Below are 27,968 nucleotides of genomic sequence, written 5' to 3'. Positions count from 1 at the left end.
GCGGACTTGTTCATGCAAGCTAAGTTACTGGTCAGTCGTCGTGAGTGGGGGTTTGCGTTGCTTTAGTTCCCGTTGTACCCTGAAAAAAAAAGTAAGCCACGCTTGTCCGCATTGACTGACTCTCAATTCCATCACATGGGAAAGCCCATAATGTTCCCTCTCGTATTTTCTGTGTATTGCTTAAAACTATTGATTATGCCTTCCCCCATGCAACTTTTTTTAGGGGGGGATTAACAGCCCTGTAATAAGAGACAGGCATGGGATATCTTGGTTCCTTTCTTGGTTTTCTACGCACGGTTCTTTTTGCGCTCCTGTGCGCAACAGCCAGAATAACGGCATGTAGGGTGGGGGGAAGGAGAGGTGAGGCGGCGGCGGCGGGATATTGGAGTAAGGGAGCGAGCGAGGTTTCGAGTACCGACACGCGGCTCTGTAACAACTCACCCCTCTCTCTCTCTGACTCTCCGAGATGACTTGTCCGGTTTTGAAAGTGAGAAAGAACGGCCGTGTTGGGCTGGAATATTAGAAGGGGGCCTGATAAGTTCGGTGACATGTGAAATGGATTTGGCCCTTTTTCTGGATAGGTGGGGGTGTAGAATGTTTCTTGTGCATTTTTGGTGGTTGTTAAATCGGGTGTTTTCTTGAATTGCGAATGGATAATACTACATGGAAAAAAAAAGTGAGAACAACATTATGAAATCTGATGATACTGTTCACTTGAACAAGGGTTTAGAGTTGATACTCATTCTACTCTTCTTTTCTCGTTTTCCTCGCAAATTACACAACTTCAAGAAGAAGAAGAAGAAGAAGAAGAAGAAGAAGAAGAAAGTAATCATGCTAGAATGCGTTGTTGTTTCCCGGAAGATTTTTCTCGGGTAGCAATTACTAAAAACAATATTTATATTTTTTTTCATACGTCCCAAATTATGAGTGTGTGGGAGAGAGAGAGAGAAATGTAAAAGGACTCACGTCACTTGGAATAATAAACTTGAGAATGGCGATGTACATAGCACCATATGCATGCGTCCAATTAGAAGAGAGAAAAAAACAGTATAGAAAATAAACGGGAGAGATATAGAGAGAGAGAGAAAAAATGAAGACAAGAGAACAGAATGGAAACACAGCTGGAGTTTTCCACATCCATAACTGAGAAGCCATAAATTTAATAAATAAATACACATTAACCATTAGTTACCACACAGATATATATTATTTGTACTAGTCCTGAGCAAAACAAAAGACACCTTTCTCCATCAGAAAAGGGTCGCCGTATTGCAACGAATTTAGTACCAAACAAAAAACTCTGATTATTAGTCTTTTTTTTATGTACAACGAAAAAAAAGAGAGTAAACGCTACGTAAGCTCAGCACAGCCATATCTATCTGGGAAAAAAAAGTAAGAAAAAAAAAACAGACGATCGACGACGTTTACAAGACAGAGAAAAAAAAGAAACGAAGAATATGATACTTAAAAACCCCCGAAGATGTTTGTTCAGCGCTGCTGAGACACTGTTTTTTTGTATTAATGCTTCCCTCGCTGACTGCCCCCCCCCCCCCCACGATTTACATCATCTAGGAAGGAAGAGAGAGAGAGAGGAAAAAAAAGGACTGAAGGGTTAAAGGGAGGAAGGAAAAAAAGAAGAAGAATAAGGAATGAAGGAATGGTAAGATGTCCCCTCCCAGAACCGTCTCTCACCTTCTCTTTCTCCTCACCTCCCTCATCTTTCACCCTTCAACCCCCCCTCTCTCTCTCTTCCCTAACCCCACCATCTACTCCACCTTACAATCCACCAAGTCCATTCTTTTCATCGATATGCCTGTAGCGCTCCTGCTCCATACGGTACTTGAGCACCATGGCAATGCACAGGACAAGAACGACATCGACGCCGACGATACCAAAAGCAGCCGTGAAGATCTGATCGAGGTACCTGTTTGCAAAAGAAGAGAATTTGCCGATGCAGCCGCCCTTTTGCGCGGCAACGAGCGTGTTTTGGCAGGTGCTGTCTTGGACAAAGGGTGGGGTGGTTGAGTTTACGTAGCCACAGCAGTCGAACTATATGTGGCGTTAGTCATAACTCCCCATCCATGTACATGTACATGTGTATATATCAAATCAATTTGAAAACCAAAAAAAAACTTACACGTTGCTGCAACAGAGACTGGATAAGAGGAGACTCGCCTCCCCAGAGGGCACTGAGGTTCCTACGCGTCTCGAGGGTTTCGATCCAGATGGCGACACCGAGGCCGAGCGTAAAGGTGGCGCAGACGACGACGAGCCAGCCTTGGATGCGGAGCCAGCCTCGGTTGTTGGGCAGGAAGAGGCCGGGGAGGGAGAGGAGGAAAGTGACGAAGACGAAGATGGCGTTGACAACGCCGGCTGGAAACACGTTGTTAGTTTGATGATGATGACGATGATGTTATGGTAGCAGTGGTAGTAGTTTCAAGATTGATAGGTCCATATATCAAAAATGTCACATTGGGTGTTCAATAGGATCTGTCGTCGTACCTGTCAAGGGACACTGTCCAAGCAGCAAGTTCTTCGTGACATTATCGACGGTAGGACTGGCACGCATCGATTGCTCAGAGAGGAGGGAGAAGCCCAGCAACAACCCTCCACAGCCGGCAAAGAGCAAGTCGACGCCCACAAACGTCATCATCAACTTGGTCGGCATCTTGACGGATTTTGGATACGGTCAAACAAGAAGCGGGAAGAGTTGAAAGTTGGCAAAGACTCTGAAAGAAACAAAACAAAAAAGAAGAAGAGAAAATAGGAACAGAGAAGGGAAGAGAGTTCGTCCGGCGTACTCGGTGATGGCTAACCACTGCGTCGAGCGAGTGAGTGAGTGACAGGGTAAAAGAAGATTAGATGGTAAGAAAAGAGGACGAAGGGGAGAAGAGAAGGGGGGGGGGGAGAGAAAGCACGACCAGCAAAGCACGCACGCAAGCAAGCCCAAAAAAAAAGTGGCGTCACAAACAGAAAAGACAAGTCTCACGGCATTATGGGGTGTTAAGGGCGAGCGTTAAGAGGCTCTGCGAGGGGTTGTGTTGCAGTTTGCAGACATGACGATGCGTGTGAGGTTTCAGTAGTGTTGGAAGCAAGAGCGTGGGGCCAATGAGAGCGCCAGAACGGGCATTGTGGTTCGATGTTTTGGCGCTTGCGACATCGGTGCGGCCACAGAAGGGGAGTAGAGCAAGCGAATTCTCATGGAGAGGTGGGAGAGTGATGCGACGTGATGGTTTGCGTATGTATGAAGTATGAAGTATATGGTGTATGTAAGTACGGTAAGAATGGATGTATGAATGGATGGGCGGCAGTAGTGTTTGGGGGGGGTCACGTGGGTACGAGTGAAGCGAAGCAAAGCAAAGCAAAGCGAAGCGGGTGACGGATGGCTTGTCGAGGGCTGGCGGGTGGGAAATGTGCAGGCGGCAGGCGCCACCAACAGTGCAGGAGGGCGAGGAAGGCTAGACCGGGCAGCTGGCGAAACGAGACCGCACGGGGAAGGAGGCTAAGGGTGGTGCTTGCCCAGCGATGCAGGCCGCGGCTTCCCAGTCGAGGGGGGGCCCACCAAGCACCTGCACCGTCCAAACACAGGGCCGCCTCGGGACGTTGGACTGCACCAAGCAAAGTGTCGGCCGCCGTGGCAGTCGGTGGCAGCTGTCGTCAAGGGAGGCGATGGATGATGGATGGGTCTGCATGCACAAGGGCTGGCACATGGCATTCGGGGGTTTAGGTAGGTAGGGAGGTAGGCAGACAGGCAGGTGGCATGCATGGCCGCGGGTAGTGTATGTAGTCGTGTAGGTAGGCCGTGGTGCTAATGCTCACCGTGTGGCCAACGACGGCCTCTCTGGCCACCTAGTCCCGACAGCGACACTCTCTCTCATACAGGCCCTAGGCAGACAGTCGAGCGTAGTTAGGTGAGTAAGCCGTGCGTGGTGTGTCTGTGAGTGTCTTGCAAGTATAGGCCGACCCGAGGGTGGGCAAGCGACATTCACCAGTTGACCGTCAATCTGACTTGAGCGGGACTAGCGCCCGTGTGCAGCCAATGGCGGGCGTTGCAAGTCCCGGGCCGTGCCCAGCTGGCGTCTAGCGCCGCCCTCGGCCTCACGGGCGGCGCTGTTTTTGTGTGGGAGGGCCGTTGCTGTTCATCCCCAAAAGCGACCTGACAGGTCCAGCTGGTCCAGACGCCCGTACTGTCCCTCTGCCTGCCCGCTGCCCGCTCGTCGACAAAGACACTTGTGTAGGAAGCCATGGCGACGGCCGTGGTCATGGCGGCCATGGATACAACAACACCAGCACGCTGCCCGCTGCCCGCTGGTCGCGTTTGCAGCCAGCCCGCCACCAGGGCAGCGATTCCTGTTCCGATCTGCGATTCAGAGCAGTGACCAGGGTCGCGCTCAAGCGGCATCCGCCCCCAGTTGCCAGTGGGTAGTTGACGGCCTGCCCGCACCAAAGCAGCCAAAGCAGCCGTCCAGAGAAATACTTGACCACTCCCGCCGTTTCATTCCCAATCCCGTTCGTCCCTTTCCTTCTCAAGACAGCTCGCGGGCTATACCTAACACCTCGACGCTGCACCTCTCTTTTCTGTCCCTGCGTGTCCGCGCCTGGCATACCGCGGCCCAGCTCCCCCACCCCACAGCGAAAAGGCAGGGTCACGAGAACCACACGCGCCCGCCCATTCTACTTGCCACTCTCTCTCTCCACACACACACCATCCACCTCCGTCCCCCCAACGGCGCGCGTGAAAAGCAACACGCCCGGCCAGCAACTGCAAAAAAGAGGAGCAGGACCAAAAAGCACCGAAAAGCAAAAAAAAAAAGGTCACACAACGAGGTGCGTACTTTCCGTCACGAACCGTCACCCCTACCCTTCCCTCTTTCCCTTGGCCTGGTCTGCCTGCCTGCCTGGCCCCCCTCGCACCCCCGGTCGCGCAGGTCAGTGTGGTCACGCTGGCTGGCACACCCCCCCAGCCACTCCCTGCCGCACGGCTCGCCGAGTAATTAGCGCTTTCCGCCGGCAGCACCGTGCGACCGAGCGTGCCCTCCCCGCGCACCCTTCCTTGCCATTTCCTGCTGCGCCATCACATAGGGACCAGCGCCCGATCTTTTAACAGGCCGCGCTTCCTTTTCCTATTGAGGTCAACCTTTGAGTCTAACCAAACTCAACCTGTCTGCAGTTCGTTCTGTAACATTTTGCCAGCCCGCCCAAACCACGCAAGAACGCCTGCCAACTCCCCACACTCCGCCGCATCCAGTTTAGGGCCCTCGTCCGCCAAACACTGCCGGTAACCACCAACACACTGCCGTCCTCGACAACCACCATGGCCAGCGAAATCACCGAGCACGATCAGAACGCGTCGCCGTCCGTCCACGACGACGGAAGTGGCTCTCTCGGCATGGAGAACCGCGGCGTCAAGCGTGCGCGCGCCGCTGCCGACGACGACGATGACGACGACGACAAGCCCGGCCGCGAGCGAAGAAAGATTGAAATCAAGTTCATCCAGGACAAGTCGCGTCGGCATATTACCTTTTCCAAGCGCAAGGCTGGTATCATGAAGAAGGTACGTTTTTGGTCGTCAAAACCGCCCGTTTTTTTCTTGTCCCTGTGCGCGCCGCGCGAACCCATTCTGCACACGCATCCACCTACTACTTACTCCCCACTGGCGCAACCAAGAAGAAGACGCCCTTCCCTTGCTGACCGCGGCTAATCCTCGCAGGCCTACGAATTATCCGTTCTCACTGGCACCCAAGTCCTACTGCTCGTCGTCTCGGAGACGGGTCTTGTCTACACGTTTACCACACCCAAGCTGCAACCGCTAGTCACCAAGCCCGAGGGCAAGAACCTCATCCAGGTAAGGCTTGCTCTGTTCTCCTTTCAACCCAATCCCTTTTCGCATCCCATTGCTAACCACACCCCGCAGGCCTGCCTTAATGCCCCAGAGCCCTCAAGTGGTGATGCAAACGGCGTCGACAACGACACGGTCGAGTCGCCCGAGGACAACCATGCTCAAGTGCCACCAGGCCAGCCCCGCATGCCCCCCAACAACCAGGCCATGCCCCAAGCCTACATGACCCCAGAGGCTGCTCTGCACTACCAGAGCTATCTGCAACAGCAGCAGCAGCAGTCAAACCAGTACCCCATGGCGCAACAGGGCATGCCCCGCCATCCTGGAGGTCACTACCCCCAGGACCAGAAGCTGGGCTAGACGTTAATACATGTATACTTCTACCCGTTCGGTAGCAGGTCAACTCCTCGCAAGGCGCATAGTAACTGGATATGGATACCCACATAATGGCAAAAAAGTAATCACGGTGTCGCTCGGCGAGCGGTCGCGCCGGTGTACGAAGATGCGGAATTTCGCATTACAATGGCGGTAGCAAGCAGTGTAGTAGCAGCAGCAGCAGTGGCACGATGTCATGTGGGCACGCAATGTTGGAGAGAAATGCAGTTGCACTTGTCGGACGACTGTATGTCCTTACGCGGATATTGGCGTGGTGTGGTGTTTTCTTTGTTCTCATCTCCTTTTGCCGTCACCCTCGACATCTCTAGCATTTGGTGTCTCATTTAGCAGGTACTGTTTAGATCAGATCTCTCTCTCTCTCTCTCTCTCTCTCTCGCTGCCCATGGCATCGGGTCGAATGCAGTACGATAATTCACTCTATGCTCCACCTTCTCACTTTTTGTCCCGTCCATTCGTGGGCCGCTACTTCCCTGTAAGCCTAGTTTGGTCTGGGCATTGCTTCCTGTTTTGTCGTCCCATACTTGCCTTTCTGGGAGAAGATGACGTGCCCATTGCCCCAACAACAAACTCTCCGTACTATCTGATCATGTGGTTGCCTATTTTTTTTTCTCAGTCGGGTTTGTTCACCAACCCTTTTGAATCCACAACGTAGCCCCAACAAACTCAATACTAGTGACCACATACACACACACCACATATACGTACTATCTCTTACTGCTCTACCCACCCCACAGTATTGTTGCCAAACTACACTCGGGACACGAGGCCTGAGGATGTAACGTTACCTCTAATCTCGTGCACGACTCGCCCAAGGTTTCCTTTACGGTCCGTTTATAACACAGATTCCCAGAAAAATGCCCTCGAGGTTCCGTTACACCCGCGAATGCATCACTTTTTGTGAAGCCCTATGTATACACAAGGAGGACTCGAGGCGACTGGGAAACCCCGGCTACATGAACAGATTTGAAATGGGGGACTGGGGAAGCAATCATCTTTGCCTGTTGCTTCAATACGAGTACACAGGTGGCACGATGTCGGTGTACACGTACGGGGAACACAGGCAGCCCACCGGTGCGAGCGCTCCCGCCACCGGCAAGTTTGGAACTTTACCAAAGAGCTGTGCACCTATAAAGAGGGTGTTTGAGAGAATGCAAAAGAGCGCCACAGTCGGGCGAATAAGGCTTCTGGGGGATGACGAAAAAGCCCTATGGGTGCGCAGACGAAGATTATCAATACTCAAAATCAGGGTCCTGGTCCTTTTCTTTTTTTTTCGAATAACGCACCTACCCAGACAAGGTAACTGCTTGATGAGACAGAAGCATGGCGTGTGTCGGACCACAAGTCTTTGATTGACGCTGGCTACTACTGCCGCCATAGGGCTGACCTTTTTTTTCCCCTGCCGGCTACCGCAAGGCCACAGTGACGGACCGCTCCGCTGAACCTCTCCACTTAAAGATACACACGGCGTAACTGTAGTGCGACAAGAAAAGCCTCCCGCCTTGTTGTCTTTCTTCCTTACCTGCCCACGGTGCTCACAGCCAACGATTTTCTCAAAGACATGGGAGGGGAAGCCTGGGCATGGATTGCGCAGACCCACCAGCTCTGCTCGCCTCATACACTTGACTGGATCTCACGCGTTCATATTGTGTAGATCCTGGCCACTTATTGATTGTGTGCCACGATACGCGTCACTCTGCCGCTCGGATGCCGGCTTCGTCCCGTCGCAGAGCATTTTACTTCTTCGAGTGATCCCCGCATTCCGCAGAGCCAATGCCCTTGGCTGGGTACCAAACGTGACACACAGACCTCGATTTCTTTTACATCACCAGTACCCTACCCGGCCATTGACACCATCGGTCCCGTGTGTGGTTGACCTCTTTTTGCGTTTCCACCAGTCCACACGTTGCTTTGTTCTTCCAGACTAAGTATACTAGCCAGCCTGCGCATTAACAGCACCATGGTATAAACGACCACAATACATGGGCCCCCAACCGAAGGATTGCATGACCCACTTCACAGCTGCTTCGCGTAGTCCATCTTTCAGCTTTGCTCACAACTAGGATTCGCTTAATATCAAGCCGTGGTAGAACAACCTCCCCTTGCTCGTATAGCCCAGCTCCTCGTGTACTTGCGCAAGTTCGCACGCCATCCCTATTGTCCCGTGCTGGGGGACCTGGACTCTCTCTCACCACACCATAGTAAGCGCGAACGAAAGTTGTGCACAGCTCACCAACCAATACACATAATTTCTTTTATCAGCTCGTCCCATCGATGATTTGCTGCTTCCTTATCTGCAAGTTGTTTGTTTCTCCTCCCACCCCCCTTCCCTTCCCACCTTTTCTTGCCATAATAGTGCCGAAGCACCCTATAAGATAAGTTTTTACGTCCTGCAAGCCGGCATATAAGCTTTGGTGATCCCCCTCGCGAAGTTGCACTTGGCACCATGCATAAAAGTGTGTTTGTGTACCAGGAGCTGCCGCGTAGCAAATTGTTTCTATAGGAATTGCCTGTCCCCTGACTTTTTCTTTCTCTCTCTCTCTCTCTCTCTTCTTCTTTTCAATCTATTCTAGCTGCTAGGGCTACAACTTTGAAAAAAAAAGATGACGCGCCAGGTCGAAGGACCCAAGGTGACAGCACCAACGCAGAAGGAGGTCCTAAGCCATGCTACCACCAATGACCCCGAGATGCCCGCAAGCCTCCTCTCCGTCGACGCCGACGCCCTCAAACTCGCCTCAATGGGCTACACGCAGGACATGCGCCGCAAATACACTGTCTGGTCCGTCCTAGGCGTCGGCTTTTCCATTACAAACTCGTGGTTTGGCATCTCGGCCGCGCTCATCACAGGCATCAACTCTGGCGGGCCCTTGTTGGTCATCTATGGCATCTTGCTCATTGCCGTCATCTCGACGGCCGTGGGCGCCAGTTTGAGCGAGTTGGCGAGCGCAATGCCGAATGCTGGGGGTCAGTACTTTTGGGCGGGTGTGCTGGCGCCCAAGAGGTGGAAGAGGGGCGCGAGTTATGTGACGGGGTGGTTGGCGTGGTGGGGGGCTATGTTTACGAGTGCGTCGGTTGCGTTGGCGGTGGGAGGTGCGGTTGTGGGGTGTTGGCAGTTGGGGCATCCTGAGTTGTAAGTACTTGGTTTTTATATTTCCCTCTTTTTTTTTTCCAACTACCCCTCCCCCCCATTATTCCCATTGTCCTGTATGGTTATGTGGGGTGAATGTCATATCATGTGGTGATGAGATATATATGTATGTGTGTGCGTCCATGTGAAAGAGAGATGGAGAAAAAAAAAAGAAGAAGTGCTGAGTTGTTGCCCACCCCCCAAAAGCACGATCAAAACCTGGCACGTCTTCCTTGCCTACCAACTCTCGAACCTCTTCTGCTTCCTCTTCAACTGCTACGGCAAGATTCTGCCTAGTATCGGCAACACCACGCTCTGGACCTCGCTCATCTCCTTCCTCGTCATCCTCATCACCGTCCCCGCCGTAGCACCCACCCACCAACACGCGCGCTTCGTCTTCGCCACCTTCATCAACAACACCGGCTGGAGCGAAAACGGCATCGCCTTCATCGTCGGCCTCGTCAACACAAACTGGGCTTTCGCCTGTCTCGACTGCGCCACGCATCTCGCCGAGGAAATCCACTGTCCGGAGAAAATGGTGCCCATTGCCATCATGGGCACCGTCGCCATCGGCTTCGTCACCAGCTGGTTCTTCTCCGTCGCCATCTTCTTCTCCATTGTCGGCGACTTTGCCGACATCAGCGCCTCGCCCACCGGCGTCCCCATCCTCGAGATTTTCTTTCGCGCGCTGAATAACAGCACTGCCGGCGCGATTGCGCTCGAGAGCTTCATCATCCTCACGGGCTTGGGCTGTCTCGTCGCCAGCCACACGTGGCAGAGTCGCCTGTGCTGGAGCTTTGCGCGCGATCGCGGTGTGCCGGGGCATCGCTGGCTGGCCCGCGTGCATCCCGGGTTGGATGTGCCGCTGTATGCGCATGCGGCCAGTTGTGCGGTTGTGGCGGTTATGGGGTGTTTGTATTTGGCGTCTTTGACGGCGTTTAATTCGTGAGTTTGTTCTTTGTTCTCCTTTCTTCTCTTGTACCGTTTTGAATGGATTCAACTGACGGCATCATGTGTTTTTTTTTTAGAATGATCACGGCGTGTATTGTTCTTTTGTATCTCAGCTACGCAATTCCCGTTATATGTCTTCTGGTTCGAGGCCGCAACAATATCGATCATGGCCCGTTTTGGCTGGGCCCCTGGGGCGCGGTGGCAAACGTGGTGTTGCTTGTCTGGACGCTGTTTACGCTTGTCATGTACTCGTTTCCTTATGCGAAGCCTGTTGAGCCGGGTAATATGAATTGTAAGTTCACTTCCCCCCAAGTTCTCTGCTTGGGAAAGCAATTGAGAGGACTGTGCTAATTTGAAATAGATGTTTCTGTGGTATATGTTATTGTTGCTTCTTTTGCGGGTGTGTATTGGTTGGTTAGCGCAGGTAAGAACTTTAGTACGGTGGAGGAGCGTAAGGTAGAGGTGCTTCAAGGGAGGGGTGTGGACGGTTAGATTGGACGGTAGTTGGTGAGTGGAAAAGCTTTTAGGCTGAGTTGAATAGTGTAGTATGGACATTTCTAATGACCGAAACGTTTGTCTTGAATTAATAGGAGAAGCTCGGATTTATTATAGTCCAATGTTGAATGAGTTAGAAGGTGAAAATGTTCTGTGGAGAAGTGCGATACACATTGTACATTTAGTAGTAATTGTGGTGTGAGCTCATTTCTGACGTCTGAAATTACCTGATTAGGATATTCCCTGTGTTATCATGTGCAACTGCAAATTCATCAAGTCAACTGTGCAATGCTTTGATAAAAGAGTTGCTATGGAGATAGAAGAGGAAGCGTAATAGGCTTGGCATGCCCAGGAACGCGGACGCGGGGCGCTAGTAGTAGCAGAGGCCGCGTCGCGCGTTTGCATTGGGGCCTTGTTCGAATGCACTGACGTCCCATCATATGTGCCTTTTCTTTCTTTCTGTCGCAACTGACGCCCCCAAACCCTTACCCTCTTCCCACTGAACCCGCTCTCTCACCGACGCTCCTTTGACAACACATTCCCAAGTCCCGTATTTGCAATCCACAGCTGCACTTGCACGTTTGACCCAGAATCGGTGCCGCGCACCGGGTAATTGATAGCGTGCGTCCGAACCTCGGTTTCAGGCACGATTGATAGGTCATCGCCTTGTAGATAGACACAGGTGCGCATTCGAAAAAAAGCGAACAGGAGTCTTGGGCGCGCTCAATGCTGGGTTGCGGCTTGGCATCTCAAAGGGACTTGTGAAAGGGTATTCCGTCCCCAAGTGAGCGTCTTGGTGAGAGAGTATGGCGGAAATACTCGAGAAGATAAAGTAAGTAGTGAGACGCGCAGAGCCACACGTCTCGTGCCTTCACCTATCGCAGTCTATTTTATCCACCAGCCTGCGCCATGTGTTCCTTCCTCAATCATCTCTGTGCACCTTGACTAGCCATGGCTGACTTGGCTCCTTGCAGCGAGCTTCGAGAGCTGCCCGAAGACCAGCATCTCTTCTGTCCTCGCATCGGCGACGATGGGTCTGTTTACTACGACGAAGACATCGCCGCCTACCCACTGGAGACCGACCCCGCCGAACTCGAAGATCGCAGGATAAAGATCCAGGCAGCCGAGGAGCGGAAATGGACGGCGCTCAAGGCGACGGAGATATTGGCATTTGATGGAGAAGAGGCAGCACCACATAAAGAATGGCTGATTGGCCGGCTCAACCAACTGATGCAGAGCTGTGATGTCTGTGTGAGGGTCTTCCATCAGTCTAGAGCCGAGTGGCGGACACGTCTGCTCGATTCGTATGATGAGGAGAACATCGGTCCATTCCTAGAGGTGGTGGATGCTCAATGCTTGCAACGCATACACAAAGGCCTGGATGAGGCGACCGAGATTCTCCGTAAAGCCGAACCGAAAACACGCTCAGTACGACTGCTGCCGAACGAATGCACTTATGGCTTTTTCGAAGCCTTGAGCTGCGATGCACTAATACGCAACGAGGAGCTCCTTCAGAAACACTTTGACGCTCCCTTTGACATGGTTCAAACGAAGAAACGATTAAAGGTCCAAACATACCTTCCAGCCATGACGCGCTTCTTGTTCAGCAGGGTCGAGCGGCGGCAAAAATGGGCGACAGAGTCGTGGTCTACTTTCAAGCGCAATATGTTGAAGTCTGAGTGGGATTGGGCTGTGCGGGACTACGTCACAAGTGCCATGATGAAGATTCAGATGTACAACCTCGACATCTCCATGGTACCTCTTTTTTGGAGTGGCGCGCGGCTCATAGTCGCAAAGATGGACAGAGACCTCATTACCGAATCCTTGCGAGGGCTCGACGGAGACTTCTACCGGCTGATGCTCGATCACCTTTCGCTGAAATCAGAGGGCTTCTTGGACTTGATTGCCACCATGAAGCAACTGCTTGAAAAGTCTCCAGTCGACTACTGGGACGGCATGAATGCGGTTACCCCGTCTATTGCCACCGTGGTCGAACAAGTGTTTAACAGTCCCGTTTTCAACCAAATACTCTTAGCAGCGGCGGAAGACAAAGAGCAGAATATGAATAACCTCCATTCCGCCTTTGGCTGGATACCGCCTTTTCTTGACTCGATCAAGCTGGCAAATCTTGGACCAGCAGTTCGGCCTTTTGCTCAAGCACTTCTTGGCCGTTTTCAATTAGACAAGTACCCGCAAAAGTCTCGGGAATACTGCTACAGGGAAGGTCTTAAAGTGCTGGACTATGCATTCCGCAAAATGGGAGAAGGCAAGACTATTGATAGATTTGTTGGCCAGCCCACCGTCAACAGCATGCTTGACGTGCTATCTACCTACATACAGGCACTTGTTGTGAACTTGAAGCGTTTCAAGGGTATTAAAGAGGATCAGGGGGACTTTCAATTAGCACTCTCGGTCATTGAGCATGCTTTCAAGCTCGAGGCACAGTCTTTGATCATCGAGAGGCAATTGATATCTGCGAAGCAGCCATCGCCCACTGAGACACCACCGTCCAGTCCTATCTGGAAGACTGTCTTGAGGGCGATTGGTCCCGACAGCTTGGAACTCGCAACGCATATGCTCATTGCTGGGAGGGGCTTGATCGGCCTCGAACCACTGCAGATGAAGTCGGGTGTGGACAAAGTGCCCCCGACGGTGCGCCATTTCAACGATCGCTTTAGGTTGTTGTCTCAATCTATTACCGATGTCGTGGAGAAGATGTCTGAATTTGAGCCCACCTTGCTGCAAGCGCTATTTGGCCAACAACCCGCAGCCAGTGCAATTGTCTCGTTGATGTTCTCATCAACGGAGGATACCCGCAACTCCGCTATTGAGCTTTTGAAGGTCATCAGTGGAGAAGAAGAGCGCCGCGGGGCACTGCAACACATCTTGAAGGCCCATTACAGGCATGTCGTGCGAGGTATTTCAGATTCAGTGCGGCAGGTCAGGCTAAAGAAAGCGTTTTCTCCCGTGCCCAGTATGATCAGGACCTGCAACGATATCATCGACATCATTTGCAACTCCCAGGATGGTATCTTGCGTGGCCGAGAATACGAATCCGGAGACGCCGCGGTGACGATGAACCTGTGGGAGAATCTTTGGGACTCGCTCACTATGATCTTTGCAACGACCGAAGCCTGGAGTAATCTGGGCTTCTACGACAAGGCTATGATGATGGATTTCTGCAGAGACACTATGCAGTTTGCTGATGTCCTGTTTGACCAGTGCAGCATTTTTGTGACTGCCTTGAAACCTCCTTCCTCCGATGATGAAGAGACCACGTCAAAAACTCAGTTGCTGAAAGAGCTCCTGGCGCGACCTGCGAATGCCATGGAAGGTCTGGCAAGATGGTTGCGTCTCCGCGATGAGTTTTTGTCGAGTAAATCCGTTACCTTGATCAGCAAGCTTTTAGTCCGGTTACACCGGGTATCCATTGAGATTGATGCTGATACGCTCTCGTACATGGAGCGCGTGCTCTCAGGAGATGTGCGCGCGAAGCTTAGCGATACGCAGCAGGCTGAGCTGCAACAGGCTTTGGAGGAGCATCTCGGACGCCCGCTTGTCAAGGAAGAAGAGCCTGCTAAGCCCAAGCAAGTTTCCATCAGCAAATGGATGGCTCCTGGTGCTGCTTCATCGTCACCAGCTGATGCCAAGGCCAAGTTGCTTGCTAGTATGACCTCTGGATCGAGCAAATTCCAAGAACGACGAGAGCAGATGAAGGCTGCAGAAAAGGCCGCGCAAAAGGCAGCTGAAGACAAGAAGAATGCTACGCAAGCCGAGTTCAAACGCAAGCGGCAATTGGACAAGGAGAAACGCGAGAGGGAGAAGGCTGCTGCGGTTGCCAAGGCCAAAGCAGCTAGGGGCATCACTGCTGAAGCTGGTTCTGGACTGGAAGGTTTGGGAGTCTTGGGCAAAGATCAGGCTGCAAAGGGCGAAGGCTTGATGCATTCATCTGACGAGTCATCGGATGAAGAAGGAGACATTGACGAAGACCTCTTTGGTATCAAGAAAGAAAAGGTCAAGACCGGACCCAGAACAAACATTGTCAACGAAGTCAAAATTCAAATGCCGACGAAAAAGAAGAGGGCTCAACGATCTGCCAAGGACATGCGTGCTCGTTTGGCACCTGATCTTAGTAGCTTACACCGTACTATCCTCAGCTGGAACTACTTTCACGAGGGCGACTTTCCGCCAAAGTCAAGACCAGAGCTGTATTCCAAGGTTCTCAACACTTTCCGTACACCCAACGACTACCAAAATACTTTCGAGCCGCTTCTAACCCTTGAAGCGTGGCAAGGCTTTGTCAAAGCTCGCGAAGAGAACCAAGCTAGGCCATACGAGATACGAATCACGTCGCGAGCTGCTGTTGACATGTTCCAGGAGATTGGCAGCACCATGACACATGTCGAGAATAGAGAAGTGTTCATCTCTGAAGGTGACATCATTCTCTTTTCGCAGTCAAAGAATCCATCGGCCGAGGAGCCGACTTGCCTCGCCAGAGTGTTCCGTGTGAAGCGAAAGCAACAACACATCGAAGTCTCATACCGCGTCGTACCAGGCAACCCGCTGAACTCGGCGCTGCAGCCAAACAACACTCTGCTTGGTACTAAGCTACAGTCCATCACTCCTCTGGAACGTGAATATGGCGCGCTCAAGGGTCTTCAGTACTATGATCTATGCGACGAGATCATTCGGGCGAAACCATCTCCTCTCCTCACCTACAAGGATAGTCAGATCCAGCCGCTCATCTCTAACTACAACGTCAACACTGCACAAGCGAAAGCCATCAAGTCAGCTATTGACAATGATGCGTTCACTTTGATCCAAGGGTAAGTCATGACGTGTACGTTTACTACTACAAATGCTAATTACTATCGCAGTCCCCCTGGCTCTGGAAAGACCAAGACCATTACTGCCATTGTTGGAGCTATACTGAGTGACAGCCTTCGCAATCGCGGTACCGCTATTTCTGTTCCCGGTCAGCAGCGATCGGAGGCTGCGTCAAAGAAGTTGCTGGTCTGTGCGCCCAGTAACGCAGCCGTTGATGAATTGGTGATGCGTTTCAAGGACGGGATCAAGACGTTGAATGGCGAGTCGCGCAAAGTCAACATTGTGCGTTTGGGACGAGGTGATGCTATAAAAGCCAGTGTGCAGGATGTGACACTTGAGGAGCTTGTCAACCAGCGATTAGGGGTTGATCCATCGGATGGCAAGGACAAAGAGGCAACACAAAAGCTTTTCCAAGATCACAAGAAGATCTCAGATCAGCTCAAGCAAGCTTACCAGCAGCGAGACTCTGGCGAGGTCAAGGGTAAAGCTGCCGCCAAGCTTGAAGAAGACATCAATGCTCTGCGCAGGCAAAAGACGGCTCTAGGAACAAAGATTGACAACGTGAAAGACGATGAGAAGCTTGCCAGCCGTAATGCCGATCTCAACCGACGAAGAGCTCAAGAAGCAGTTTTGAATGAGGCACACGTCATTTGTGCGACGCTGAGCGGATCCGGCCACGAAATGTTCCAGGGTTTGAGCATTGAGTTTGAAACCGTCATTGTTGACGAGGCCGCCCAGTGTGTTGAGATGAGCGCACTCATTCCCCTCAAGTACGGATGTGCCAAGTGCATCTTGGTCGGAGATCCAAAGCAATTGCCTCCAACAGTCTTCTCCAAAGAAGCGGCACGCTTCCAGTACGAACAGAGTTTGTTCGTCCGCATGCAGAAGAACCACCCAGACGATGTGCATTTGCTGGACACACAGTACCGTATGCATCCGGAAATCAGTTTGTTTCCCAGTCAGACTTTTTACGATGGCAGGCTGTTGGATGGTGGCGACATGGCTGGGCTTCGCAAGCAGCCGTGGCATCAAAGCATGGTCCTTGGACCATATCGCTTTTTCGACGTCAAAGGTCAGCAGGCGGCTGCACCAAAAGGCCATTCGCTTATCAACGTTGCTGAAATCAAAGTTGCAATGCAACTGTATAAACGACTGACCTCTGACTACCCCGACTACGACTTCAAGGGCAAAGTCGGCATCATTACGCCTTACAAGAGTCAGTTGCGTGAGCTGAAGCAGAGTTTCATGCAGGTATACGGCCAGAGCATTATCGAAGACATTGATTTCAACACCACAGACGCTTTCCAGGGTCGTGAAAGCGAAGTCATCATCTTCTCCTGTGTGCGAGCCTCCCCAGCAGGTGGCATTGGTTTCCTTCAGGATATCCGTCGTATGAACGTCGGTCTTACGCGTGCCAAGTCATCTCTTTGGGTTCTCGGTAACTCGGAATCGCTTCAGCGAGGACAGTATTGGAACAAGCTGATTGTGAATGCGAAAGAGAGGAACCGGTTTACCGATGGCGACGTTCCAAAGATGCTCAACCAGCATTCGAGCAAGTTCCCTGCACCAAAGGAAGGATACGTGCAGCCCAACCGGCCTACACCTGAAGTCAAATCAGAAATCAAGTCTGAACCCATGAGTAGGTCAGGAAGCAATCAGTCCGGCAACACGTCATCCAGCTCGGACGCAAAGCACATCAAGCAGGAAATCAAGCAGGAAATCAAACAAGAAATCAAAACCGAGCACAAGCTCGTCCAGCACACAAAGCGCAAACTCGACCAAGAGCCCAACGGCGTAGACAGCCTCAAACTGGAAAGCAGCGACGTCGAAATGGACGATTTCGCCTCCGACGCCGCCTCAACCCCTATGAACGGCGGCAGTGGCCGCTCAACCCCAGCTCTCACTGACCCATCACGCCAAAACCTCACAACAACAAATGCAGACGCAACCAACGTCAGCGGTGCCACAAACGGTAGTGCCATCCCGCTTCCAAACGACGTCATAGGAGGCATGTCCATGGCCAAACCCAAAATTCGGCGTCGCCCCCGCGAACCAGCGAATCCTTTTATCAAGAATAAGAAACCAAGGACTGGGTAAATGAATACTATGGCCACCTCAGCAAAAGTGTGCGAAGCGGTTAGATGGAAGCGTGAAGTCTAGCGGGGTGCGGCAAGAAGGTTGCAGCGGGAGTGGGAAGTTTTTTTTTTTGCTTCTCTTTTCTTTTCTTTTGTGTTTTGCCAAAGTCCATGTGTACGAAATAGCGAGTGTATTAGCATTAACCTGGCGCTGTTTTTTTTTTCTTTAGGGAAGGGGTGAGGACAATATTTATCGAGTGTGGGGTCCGTATTGGGGGGGGGAGGCGGGGTGGTTTTTTTTTAAACCTAGGTTACTAGCTACATCTGATACGTACTGCATATGTTTCTTTCTTTACTTTTTTTTTCGGGAGTCTTTGATAGAGACCATATGGCTCAACTCCTCCTCCTCTCTGTCCCGTTTATTTATTTATTTTTGCGGCGGTGGGCGGGATTTCAAACTTTGCCATCCTGGTTTTTTTGCCACGCAAGCCAAATCGTCTGCCACGGCTATGATGGTATCCGCGCGCTGATCGCGCAATGTGAGGTCCCGATCGTGGTACGTGGGTTATATGTCTTTTGTCTTGCTTTTTTTTCTTTTGGCGAGGTCGGTACGGTTGCGGTAGTTGAGCAGTAAGATTCTTCCCGCCCGGTAGCTACGTGTGTGTGTGTGTGTGTGTGTGTGTGTATGGGGAGGATGCTATAAGCCTAGTTTTATTCTCTTTGGGACAAGCTGCTATCGTCAACGATAACCCGGGAAGCAGGGCTGGCGCTGGGCACTGGGGTGTAGGGGTTTTTTTTTTCTCGTTGTGAATTGCATCGACGATTTTTCATCCTTGGTCCCTTGTCTGAACTAGATACTTTTGCCTGGTTCATGCCTTTGTCCAAGCACGCGCGTTCACCCGCCATCTTTCAACCATCGTATAATCAAAACATCATCGTGCAAGTATAGTCCGTATCTATGCATCTCCCCCCCCATCTTCGTCATGCGACTCCTCCCCCTTTTACCTACCATATTCCCATTTGAACAACTTTTTTCTTTCTTCTGCCACTCCGGCATTAACCCACTTGAATCCTTTTTTTTTCCTCGCGCGTCTGACGGGCATCAGATACCGGAGCTAACGTTTATTCCTTGTCTTTGCTGCCGGAACAAGCAAAAAAAATAAAGACATACGTCGTGGGCTAACAAGGGTGGGGACCGGGTACGAGTAAACTATGAGTTACGATTTTCTGTTGCGCCTTCCCATTTCGTGGATTGAATGCGTACCGTGGATTCGTGGGACTCTGTGCGCGATGGGGGATCAATGCATCGGAGGGGAGGCTGGTGTGATGCGCTGGTAGTTTTGAGGGATCGAGGATGGGGGTTTATTTTTTTGTTGTTGGGGTGAGAGTGGGGATTGTTTTGGTGAGAGATGGAAGTTTGTATGGGGTTCATTACGATGATGATGGAGAGTTTGAATTTGGATACGTAGCGGTAGTTGATTTTTTCCTTTTTTTCCTTTTTCGGCTTCGTGTTCTGTGTCAATTTTCTTCTTTTTTGGCTTCATTTCCTCATTTCCACTGTTTCTGTTTCAGACGCGGAAAAAAGATATATCTGTGTCTATGCAATAGCTGCGTTGTTTAAACTCTGTTTGCTTGTCCGTTTTGCCCTTGATACACTGCTGTGCGACAATCGAACTCCCTGCCTTTTTTGTACGATTACGAAATTGAGAAGCGGTTTGTTTGCACGCGTAAACTGAAAGAGTGCATTGCATGTTTTTTTTCGCATTTGGTTTAGAGACCGCAGGTTATTTGCAGGGAGTACAGGTTCAAAGGAGGTGTCGGTCGTCAGAGAGTGAGATTCTGTGAAACAATCGCACGCCACAGATACTACTCGTCCAGTCAGATCCTGAGACACAAAAACACTGCTTCTGCTGGTTCACCAGATTCTCACCAGTCGCACTTACCGAGAAAGCATTTCCCTGGGTCTGTTCTGATACTGGTCCGAGAAGGAGTCGAGCAGTCATCGCCGTTCACTTCGGAGTTTTCCGGCAAAACAACTGCCTGCACCAATGTCTTCCGTATCTACAGAGAGAATCCTGAATTCGTTCCCCATGTTCGGTCACACAGGGTGGAGTGCCCTTCAATACGCCGGGACATTCTACGACATCCGTAGCCGCACAAGCACGACGTCAGGCTCGTTCGAGAGCACATCAACATCCTCGATGTACGACGAAAATACACCACCGACCACTGCAGTCACGCAACAGGTTGGGTTCGACCTCTCGCCGCCAATTGTTTTCGAAAATGAGATTAAAACTCAGAAGAGGGGGAAAGGAACTTTTCTCAATCACACTCCAAGGAGTTACGAAACGCAAACGCCTAGGACAATGGATGCACATGGATCGCTAGGGCATTTCCGTGAGAAATACTCCTGCCATAGGATGTTTGGTTGCGCCATGTCAGTTAATGAGAGTACTATATTTGCGAGTCCATGCGGGTATAGTTCTTCGGCAGAGTCGTGTCAGGGAGACTACAAGATTTCTATTCTTCCTGCGACTCCGGTGGAGCTTGATTCGAAAGAGACAGCGTCTCCGTCGTCAAGGGGGGGTCATCTGTTATCAGTAAAGCCAACTCAACGCTCGAGTTCTGTTCCCGTGGCTAGAGCTCTCAAATACGAGCCACGCGTAGCCTTGCCTTCTGGGTATACACGATATGAAGTGGGTGGTTGGAATATGAAGCCGCAAATCGACCATTCTCCGGATAGAAAATACTCAGGTCGCAGAGTATCGTTCAAGGTGACTGCCCCGGGTTCGAGGAGTGCTTCACGACATGCATCATTGGAGCTTCTGAGCACCAAAAACAGGCGGAAGGCTAGCCGCGAAGTTCTTGGTGAACTGCCACAGCAAGAGACCAGACATGTTGGGGATGTGGCTGTTTTTGGAGTGACGCAGGAATATTTGGATAGTCAGGTAGGCGAACCGTTTTCAACCTCGGAGACATTCCATGCATACTCGTCTGATTCGCGAGAGGTTCTTGTTCCTGAATTGCCTAAGCGATCAATTTCTGCACCGGTCAGAAAACAGTACGCGAGCTATGCTGCTGAAGAGTCGGATATGCGCGAGGCGTTACCAGCACTGCTCTATCGAGGTCCAAAGAGCGTCACACCTTCAGGCTTCCCATTCCATATCACTTCTTCTTTGCCGACGGTTGGTGAAGACGGCAGTCTAAACCAAGGACAAGATGCGCTTTCTAGGAAGATCCATATTCAGAACGCCGAAAATAAAGTACGGGAGCCGAAACACCTTCATGTAGGGAAATCAGGCCAGACAGCCCATCCGCCTGTAGGACGACTGGCGCCACCTATCCTCAGCCACGAAGCACTCACCGCAAACGCCAACCTTGGCCTGAACGATCTCAGCTATTACCTCAAACACACCGGACCATCGCCTACAGAGTCTAAGCACCCTAAACTACACCAACGAAAAAGGAGTATCAAGTTCTTTAGAGCGAAGGAGCGGAAAAAACAGGCACCAGCACATGGAGGAGGTTCTCCTCCTCAGGGACTAGCCAAACAGACACCTATCAACCCCGCTTGGGTGCGCGAGATGAAAACTTCGGGGGGTGTAAGACACCTGCGGATAGTGATACCACCGACGGAAAACGAATGCGATATGACGGTCGAACCGGTTCCAGCGCTACCAGTCCAGATTCAACAGCACACACGCCATGTCTCGTCCAACGGCTTCGAGGAAGATACGCTGTGTCCACCTGAGAACTCTGCTGTACATCACGTCCTGTACGGGTCATCCGAAGCAGCAATGCGCTCCTTCTCTGAGCCGCACATGACTTATCAAGAACAAACACAAGCCCGTAAACGGCGAGATTCACAGCACGATAAACGTAAGCTAGTGCCTGATAACTACTACAGCGGGACTATCAAAGGAAAATACCGTGACAGTTTTGTTGACGTGCGCGCATGTACCACGGATGCGTTCCACGACGCTATCATGCATGCGCATCATGATGATGATGAGGGATTTGAGGAAGAGGATTCAGTGCGTAGGACGGAAAGATTGGAGGAACGGGTTATGCTACTGCAGAGACAGAACATGCGGCTTATGGAGGCACTGGCGAAGATTGTGGGCGTGGTGCTGGAACATGATGACTTGGATTGCGAGACGATGATGAGGGCGTCGTTGCGGGCGTAAAAGCCCCGCGAGCTGCGACATGGTTAGAAAGTGAAGTCGGGAATCCGAGAATGTAGTAATGATCTAACGCGATATCTTGAATACGAATCATGTTTCGTACGATAAAGGCAAAGACTCACATCGGGGTTGAATTGCTCTAAATATAGAATTTCTTTTGTGGCTGGGTTTAGTGTTGTGTCCGAGGATAGAAATGATCCGTCGTCATTCGCCTTGTTCAGGGCAATGCCAAGCCTCACCGCCAATCCTATCGATAAGCCAACCACGCCCGTTACTTCCTCGCCCTGTTCTCCCATCTTCGCTGCGGAAGAGATTCTGTACTCATCTGAGCTTGTAGAATCTTGTTGACACTTCAATCGCGATTTGATATACACAAACCTTTGCCATCCCAAGGCAACGCATATAAACAATCTCCGAAATCACCGCCAATTCACACCGACACATACAACCACCACGATGTCTGCAGCAGGAGAAGGCCCGCTCTTTAGCACCGATCTTATATCCCCCGAAGTGCTCAAGGCACTACCAGAAGGCTACAATTGCCGACCCCTCGAGCGAAAGGACTACGCAAATGGGTTCCTGGATGTACTACGTGTACTCACTACTGTTGGTGACATAACTGAAGAGGTAAGTATCATGTATTCTCATTTTACAAAATGCAGCAAACAAGGAAATGAGCCACTCTCGCTTTATAATTCACTATATCTAATACGTATTCTCCAGCAATGGAACAAACGCTATGACTGGATGTCCGCCCGCAACGATGAATACTTCCTCCTCTGCATCACCGACTCGTCCAACGCCATTGTCGGCACCGGCGCCCTTATCGTCGAGCGCAAATTTATCCACCAACTTGGTCTCGTCGGACACATTGAGGACATTGCGGTTGCAAAGGACCAGCAGGGCAAGAAGCTCGGACTGAGAATCATCCAGGCGCTGGATTTCGTCGCGGAGAAGGTTGGGTGCTACAAGACGATTCTGGATTGCTCAGAGGCGAATGAAGGTTTCTATGTCAAGTGTGGGTTTAAGAGGGCAGGGCTTGAGATGGCGCATTACTATGGCAGGTGAAAAGTTAAAAAAAGCAACATGTGATGGGATTTCGATAGGGCGCGTCTTGTTATCTGCGTTCATTTGACGAGTATGGGTTAGCATTAGACGGTATGCTGTGCATGGACATGTATAGAGAGACGTGATAGATTATGTTCGGTTCTGTCAAGCTCTCTGCAAGTTTTCTTTACAGCAATGCAAGGCAAGAGGACAAAATACATGGGGCATACAGCATCATTAAAACGATTTTTAGGACCCCCACTCGAAACAACGACTATAACAAAAGTTGTCAAAATACGTTTGCTAAAAAGATCCCACAACGCTGATTTTGAAGTTGTGTTATGTTGGACATGTTTTGGCTGTATTCGCGCCAGGAAGTGAGTGGAGGGGCTAATGTCCAATTTGATCGCTTCGATGCTTACTCACAAACACCATCTTTACAACAACAATCTTGCGTGACAATCGTTTGATTAGCTGCCATGTTTTTATCAGCAAACTTTCTCTCTCCGGATAGATAGTTTGAAAACCATATCTTGACAGTTATCCACAAGTCATATACGTTATAGGATTAAGGAAAAAAAACGTCACTGCAAGCCAGAAAGAGATAGTACTGCAAGGAGTCATGGCGCATGAAAAGTCCCAAATCCCGGATCACGAGAGCGGAACACAAGAAAATCAAGAAAAAGAGACGCCACCAGCAACGCAATTAACAACAGCAGTACCATGTGTGTCTCCACTAGATATCCTAGGCGACAAATTTGCACCCTACAATACTACCTCATGGCCCAAGATCCCCTCCGGGCTCCCTCCTGATCTCTGGACCCCCATACAATGCGCACCCGCCAACTTCGCACCCGAACACTTCCTATCCGTGTGCCATAATCTACTCGAAAACCCCAATCTCACCGCCTCGCATCTTTCACGTGCAGAGCTCTCGTACACCAGCTTCACCGACGCAACATTCAACCCGCAGGCAGAGACGCCCGAGGAACTCGCTAGCATCATTAAGCACCTGCGCTCTGAATGTAGGCCACGCCTGATTCAAGGTGGACTGCCAGGATACACGCTTGACTACACAGTCGTGCGGAAATTGGTGCCTCGGAACCCCAAGTTGGACGATGCACTTATGCAGACCTGCCATTTGTTTGTTTCGGAGGAGGATGTTACTGTTGCTGCTGCGAATGAGGAAAGAGAAGAGACTGTCAAGGCAAGAAGATATATGGTCATCTACATCCCGCACGTAGACGACACCGACAATGGTGCTGAAGCAATTCCGTACTACCACCCCAAAGTCCGCGCTTTGGCAATCCTGTACACGTATTTTCCTACTGGGCTTGATACAGCATCTGGCCTGGATTCGCCGGGCTTGCTATCCGTCTACTACAATCTTTTCCCCCAGGTGCCACTGGACAATCGGCTCGAACGCACAGCACTCAAACTCGCAGAGATAATACACAAGCATGCACGCGGGCGACAGGCAGGCTACAAGAAACGTGTACATCATGATCTGATAATTGGACAAAAAAGATTCCAGGATACGTATGCATACCTCAAGGGCAAATACGCAAAAGATCTCATCACCGCATGGAGCGAGCAAACACCACCCGAAAAACACGTCTTCGAGGATCTAGGCATCGCCGCCTTTCTCGAAGAACTCTGGGTAGACATGTACGGCGGCGAAGCCAACCCCCAAGCACCCGACGACGACGAATCCAAATCCCAAAGAAAAAAAACCGCACAATCAAACTTCCCCGGCTTCGTAGACATAGGCTGCGGCAACGGCCTCCTCGTCTCCATTCTAACCACCCAAGGCTGGTCTGGCTGGGGTTTCGACGCGCGCCGCAGAAAATCCTGGGATACATTTCCTACATCGCACGGTGAGAAACTAAAGGAGATGCTACTCGTACCAGCCATCATCCAACCCTCTCCTTCTCTCTCACCCATCACCCCCGAAACCCCTTCGTCTGCGACAACGACACCTCACCACAACGGCATCTTTCCCCCACAAACCTTCATAATCAGTAACCACGCCGACGAGCTGACACCCTGGACCCCTCTCCTCGCATATCTGAACTCCTCGCCTTTCATCGCTATACCATGTTGCAGTCATGATCTAGGCGGCACACGGTTTCGCGCGCCCGTACATGCTAAACACCTCGTCGCAGACCCAGCGACTGAGAAGGCGAAGAAGAAGAACAAACAGCCGTCTGCGTATGCAAGTCTGTGCTCGTGGGTATGTCATTTGGCGGAGGAAACGGGGTTTAAGGTTGAGAAAGAGTATTTGAGGATTCCTAGTACGAGGAATGTGGCAGTGGTGGGGAGGAGGAGGAGGAGGCAGGTAGCAGATCAAGATGGGGATGCGCAAGGCGGAGATTTAGGGATCGAGGAAAGACTAAGGTTCTCAAGGGAATTGGTTGAAAAGGAAATGGGTGGCTTGAGTGTTGAGCAGGTAGGAAGTATGTGGATGAAGAGTGGAGATGGGTTGCTGAAGCCAGGAAAAGGCGGACATTGAAGAGACCGATTGCAATAACTCTTCCCCCAAAATGATCATGGAACAACTTGTAACAACAAAAAACAATTGAAGAATCACCGAAGCGTATGGGGTATCATTGAGAACACGGTCATCTAAGACTGCGACATCGCAACTCAGACAAGCGATCCATTCGTAGTATCATCCGGTCATTTCGCCGTATCCGAACCCATTTTGTTATGCAGTAAAGCCCGACATGAAGATGAAACGATATCTAGCCCTACTCCGAAAAGCCTTCTCAACTGCTTTAAGAAGCAGGAGCAGCACCACGGCCACGTCCGAATCCACCACGGAACTCGGGCTTGAACTCGCCGGGAGCACCGCCCTCACCCTTCTCGCCCTGGTCACGGCGGCGGTACTCGCCGCGGTCACCGCCACGGCCACCACGGCCTCCTCCACGGCGCTCACGGTCATCACCGCCGAGCATGCCTCGGGGAGGAGCAGAGCGCTGCTGCTTGATGTGGGTCTGGGGAACAATCTCGGCGGGGAGGTGGAGCCATTCACGGAGGTAGTCGAGACCCTCGGGGGTGAGGGTGTAGTAGTAGTATTGCCATGAGAAGCGGGTCTTGAGGTAACCGCGGGAGGTCAAAGACTGGCCTGTTGACTGTTAGGAACCAACATGGGGTTGCGGTGTAGCACATGTTACTAACAAGCTTTCTGTCTAGAGTTAGCAAATCAATTACATCTCAACATAGAGAAATAATACGCACGATGACGAAAAGGTTCTTGGTGTCAATCTCTCCGTGCTTGGGGAGGTTGAAGTCCTTCTTTGCGACCAGTACGCCCTCTGTGGTGACCGTGTGTCAGCCTATCCTTGTAATGTGCAGCAAAGCCGCCAAAATGTATAATTGTGCCATAGCCATGGCTCGAGTACGCGGGGATACTAACCTCGGAAGAGGTACCTGTGAAATAATTGTTAGCCACCTGATTCAATTGAATATATCGAGTGGCCAAGGGAAGCTCAGGAATCAAGTCGGAATATTTCATGCGAAACTCAGAGCTCGACTGCGCGAGTTCCCAGGACAGTTGCGGAGGTGAACTAACTCGTGGATCGCCTTGCGGTCGGCCTTGGGGATGAGCATCTTGACGGTTTGCGAAAAGACTCGGGGATGCTTGGACTGGTTGGTGAGGTCGATGAGTAGAAGTTCGCCGGACGTAGGCATTTCGACGGAAGGGTGCGCGACTAATCTAAGCGAGGCGCTATGACCACCATGCCAAGTCGCGCGTCTAGGTCTTTAGTACCGTGCCTGCTTCAATACCAATCCAACCTTCACACCACGTACGCACGCACGGAAACACCAGCATACAGCAATAACAACATCCAACCTGCACCTGAATAATTGGAAAAGCGAAAAAACACGGACAGACTCCACTCCGACTCACAACTCCCCACCCTCAACAACCCGTCATTATGGAAGTCGCCACCGAGTCGCCCGTCACGGTTATCGTCAACAGCATCCGCGGTCAAAACATCGCCTTTGCTACCGAGAAGAATGCGCCTCTCAGCTCCATCTATGAAACGCTCTACAAACGCGCACCATGGATTCAGAACTCATCTTACATCCTCACCACAAACTCGCGCCGCTCAGTCTGCCATGACGAAGCCCCCGTCTCATCACTACTCTCTTCGCCAGCCGACACGTTTCTGTCGCTACGCCTGACTGTACCTCTATGCGGTGGAAAGGGTGGTTTCGGATCCATCTTGCGCGCTCAAGGTGGCCGCATGTCATCGCGCAAGAAGAAGCAGGGTGACGTGAACGGATCTTCTCGTAATCTGGACGGACGGCGTCTGCGGACAGTCACCGAAGCCAAGGCGCTTGCCGAATATCTAGCCATCAAGCCTGAGATGGAGCAGAGAGAAAAGGAAGAGCGTCGAAAGAAGTTGGAAGACATTGTTGCCAGCACCGAGCGCAAGCAGGAAGAGCTGCAACACAGCAGGGGCACAGCACGTTTAGATGGACAGTGGGTGGAGAACAAAGAGGAGGCCGAAAACAAGACCCGCGAGGCCATCGAGAAGATGCTCATGGCTCAGAGAGAGAGCTCAGAAGAGGAAGATGAAGCAGAGACTCAACCAGCCGCTTCAGCATCAAAGCCTGTTCAGCAACGGACCATGTTTGGTTGGGACGACGAAGATGATGAGTTCATGAGTGACAGTGAAGACGACGACGTCTCTGAAGAGGATGCGAAGCCCGTAATCGAGGGCAAAGGAAAAGCTAGGGCGGTCTAAGTTCCTTCCAGTTTGGCTGTATCATTTGACGCGATTGGAGTTGTTAGTGCATAAAACGGCGTTTGGGAATTGTGCTCTTTTTTTTTTGTAGATACCCAATATTTTATCATTCTCAGTTCATGACTCTGAAGTTTCTGCTCTAGTTTCCGCTCACGAGCACTCTATACACAATGACCAATGCCTCATTGAACTTGTTGTAAGGTTGGTTCGATATTACTTTTTTTTTTGATAAACCTGGGCTCTGCCTAGCCACATTGGTCACGTCCAGGACCA

The 27,968-nt window shown here is 51.2% G+C and overlaps 9 protein-coding genes across 9 annotated transcripts; 7 read left to right on the top strand and 2 right to left on the bottom strand.

The window, feature by feature from the left end:
- Positions 1–1,547: 1,547 nt before the first annotated feature.
- PSV08DRAFT_23182 (uncharacterized protein) lies at positions 1,548–2,894 on the bottom strand. Its single transcript, XM_014229466.2, has 3 exons — positions 2,503–2,894; positions 2,138–2,373; positions 1,548–2,049 (listed from the first exon to the last, which is right to left on the bottom strand). The coding sequence occupies exons 1-3, from the start codon at positions 2,666–2,668 to the stop codon at positions 1,777–1,779; spliced, it is 675 nt and encodes a 224-aa protein (XP_014084941.1). The 5' UTR covers positions 2,669–2,894; the 3' UTR covers positions 1,548–1,776.
- A 2,420-nt stretch (positions 2,895–5,314) lies between these two features.
- Positions 5,315–6,199, top strand: PSV08DRAFT_171314 (SRF-type transcription factor (DNA-binding and dimerization domain)-domain-containing protein; the record flags this gene model as incomplete). Its single annotated transcript, XM_014229468.1, has 3 exons — positions 5,315–5,554; positions 5,711–5,845; positions 5,915–6,199. The coding sequence occupies 3 exons, from the start codon at positions 5,315–5,317 to the stop codon at positions 6,197–6,199; spliced, it is 660 nt and encodes a 219-aa protein (XP_014084943.1).
- A 2,720-nt stretch (positions 6,200–8,919) lies between these two features.
- Positions 8,920–10,802, top strand: PSV08DRAFT_170481 (amino acid/polyamine transporter I; the record flags this gene model as incomplete). Its single annotated transcript, XM_014229469.1, has 4 exons — positions 8,920–9,362; positions 9,567–10,304; positions 10,388–10,602; positions 10,672–10,802. 4 exons carry the CDS (start codon positions 8,920–8,922, stop codon positions 10,800–10,802), a joined length of 1,527 nt encoding a protein of 508 aa, XP_014084944.1.
- Positions 10,803–11,756: 954 nt separating this feature from the next.
- Positions 11,757–17,822, top strand: PSV08DRAFT_383691 (SEN1 N terminal-domain-containing protein; the record flags this gene model as incomplete). Its single annotated transcript, XM_014229470.2, has 2 exons — positions 11,757–15,631; positions 15,683–17,822. 2 exons carry the CDS (start codon positions 11,757–11,759, stop codon positions 17,727–17,729), a joined length of 5,922 nt encoding a protein of 1,973 aa, XP_014084945.1. The 3' UTR covers positions 17,730–17,822.
- A 1,933-nt stretch (positions 17,823–19,755) lies between these two features.
- PSV08DRAFT_383690 (uncharacterized protein) lies at positions 19,756–21,894 on the top strand (the record flags this gene model as incomplete). The annotated part of the gene is made up of 1 exon (XM_014229471.2): positions 19,756–21,894. One exon carries the CDS (start codon positions 19,756–19,758, stop codon positions 21,892–21,894), a length of 2,139 nt encoding a protein of 712 aa, XP_014084946.2.
- Positions 21,895–22,172: 278 nt separating this feature from the next.
- Positions 22,173–23,250, top strand: PSV08DRAFT_194428 (acyl-CoA N-acyltransferase). Its single transcript, XM_014229472.2, has 2 exons — positions 22,173–22,518; positions 22,615–23,250. The coding sequence occupies exons 1-2, from the start codon at positions 22,348–22,350 to the stop codon at positions 22,957–22,959; spliced, it is 516 nt and encodes a 171-aa protein (XP_014084947.1). The 5' UTR covers positions 22,173–22,347; the 3' UTR covers positions 22,960–23,250.
- Positions 23,251–23,560: 310 nt separating this feature from the next.
- On the top strand, positions 23,561–25,450 carry PSV08DRAFT_383687 (uncharacterized protein; the record flags this gene model as incomplete). The annotated part of the gene is made up of 1 exon (XM_014229473.1): positions 23,561–25,450. The coding sequence occupies one exon, from the start codon at positions 23,561–23,563 to the stop codon at positions 25,448–25,450; it is 1,890 nt and encodes a 629-aa protein (XP_014084948.1).
- Positions 25,451–25,525: 75 nt separating this feature from the next.
- On the bottom strand, positions 25,526–26,598 carry PSV08DRAFT_263217 (40S ribosomal protein eS10). The gene is made up of 5 exons (XM_014229474.2): positions 26,513–26,598; positions 26,357–26,370; positions 26,179–26,255; positions 26,119–26,125; positions 25,526–26,065 (listed from the first exon to the last, which is right to left on the bottom strand). Exons 1-5 carry the CDS (start codon positions 26,548–26,550, stop codon positions 25,716–25,718), a joined length of 486 nt encoding a protein of 161 aa, XP_014084949.1. The 5' UTR covers positions 26,551–26,598; the 3' UTR covers positions 25,526–25,715.
- Positions 26,599–26,733: 135 nt separating this feature from the next.
- On the top strand, positions 26,734–27,882 carry PSV08DRAFT_263200 (telomere stability and silencing-domain-containing protein). Its single transcript, XM_014229475.1, has one exon. It carries the CDS (start codon positions 26,880–26,882, stop codon positions 27,693–27,695), a length of 816 nt encoding a protein of 271 aa, XP_014084950.1. The 5' UTR covers positions 26,734–26,879; the 3' UTR covers positions 27,696–27,882.
- The last annotated feature ends 86 nt before the right edge of the window (positions 27,883–27,968 follow it).

This window comes from Bipolaris maydis, assembly GCF_028858645.1.
Source record: "Bipolaris maydis strain C4 unplaced genomic scaffold PSV08scaffold_2, whole genome shotgun sequence".
NCBI classification, from domain to species: domain Eukaryota; kingdom Fungi; phylum Ascomycota; class Dothideomycetes; order Pleosporales; family Pleosporaceae; genus Bipolaris; species Bipolaris maydis.
The sequence above is the reverse complement of the archived record's forward strand: the minus strand, read 5'-3'. Positions and strand labels throughout refer to the sequence as shown.

Excerpts from the sequence above, each read along its gene's own strand:
- PSV08DRAFT_23182 (XM_014229466.2), bottom strand. The coding sequence starts at position 2,668 with ATGCCGACCAAGTTGATGATGACGTTTGTGGGCGTCGACTTGCTCTTT. Across the intron at positions 2,374-2,502 it reads TGGACAGTGTCCCTTGACAG|CCGGCGTTGTCAACGCCATC; the intron begins GTACGACGACAG and ends ACGTGTTTCCAG. Across the intron at positions 2,050-2,137 it reads AGTCTCTGTTGCAGCAACGT|TTCGACTGCTGTGGCTACGT; the intron begins GTAAGTTTTTTT and ends CGCCACATATAG.
- PSV08DRAFT_194428 (XM_014229472.2), top strand. The coding sequence starts at position 22,348 with ATGTCTGCAGCAGGAGAAGGCCCGCTCTTTAGCACCGATCTTATATCC. Across the intron at positions 22,519-22,614 it reads TTGGTGACATAACTGAAGAG|CAATGGAACAAACGCTATGA; the intron begins GTAAGTATCATG and ends CGTATTCTCCAG.
- PSV08DRAFT_263217 (XM_014229474.2), bottom strand. The coding sequence starts at position 26,550 with ATGCTCATCCCCAAGGCCGACCGCAAGGCGATCCACGA.
- PSV08DRAFT_263200 (XM_014229475.1), top strand. The coding sequence starts at position 26,880 with ATGGAAGTCGCCACCGAGTCGCCCGTCACGGTTATCGTCAACAGCATC.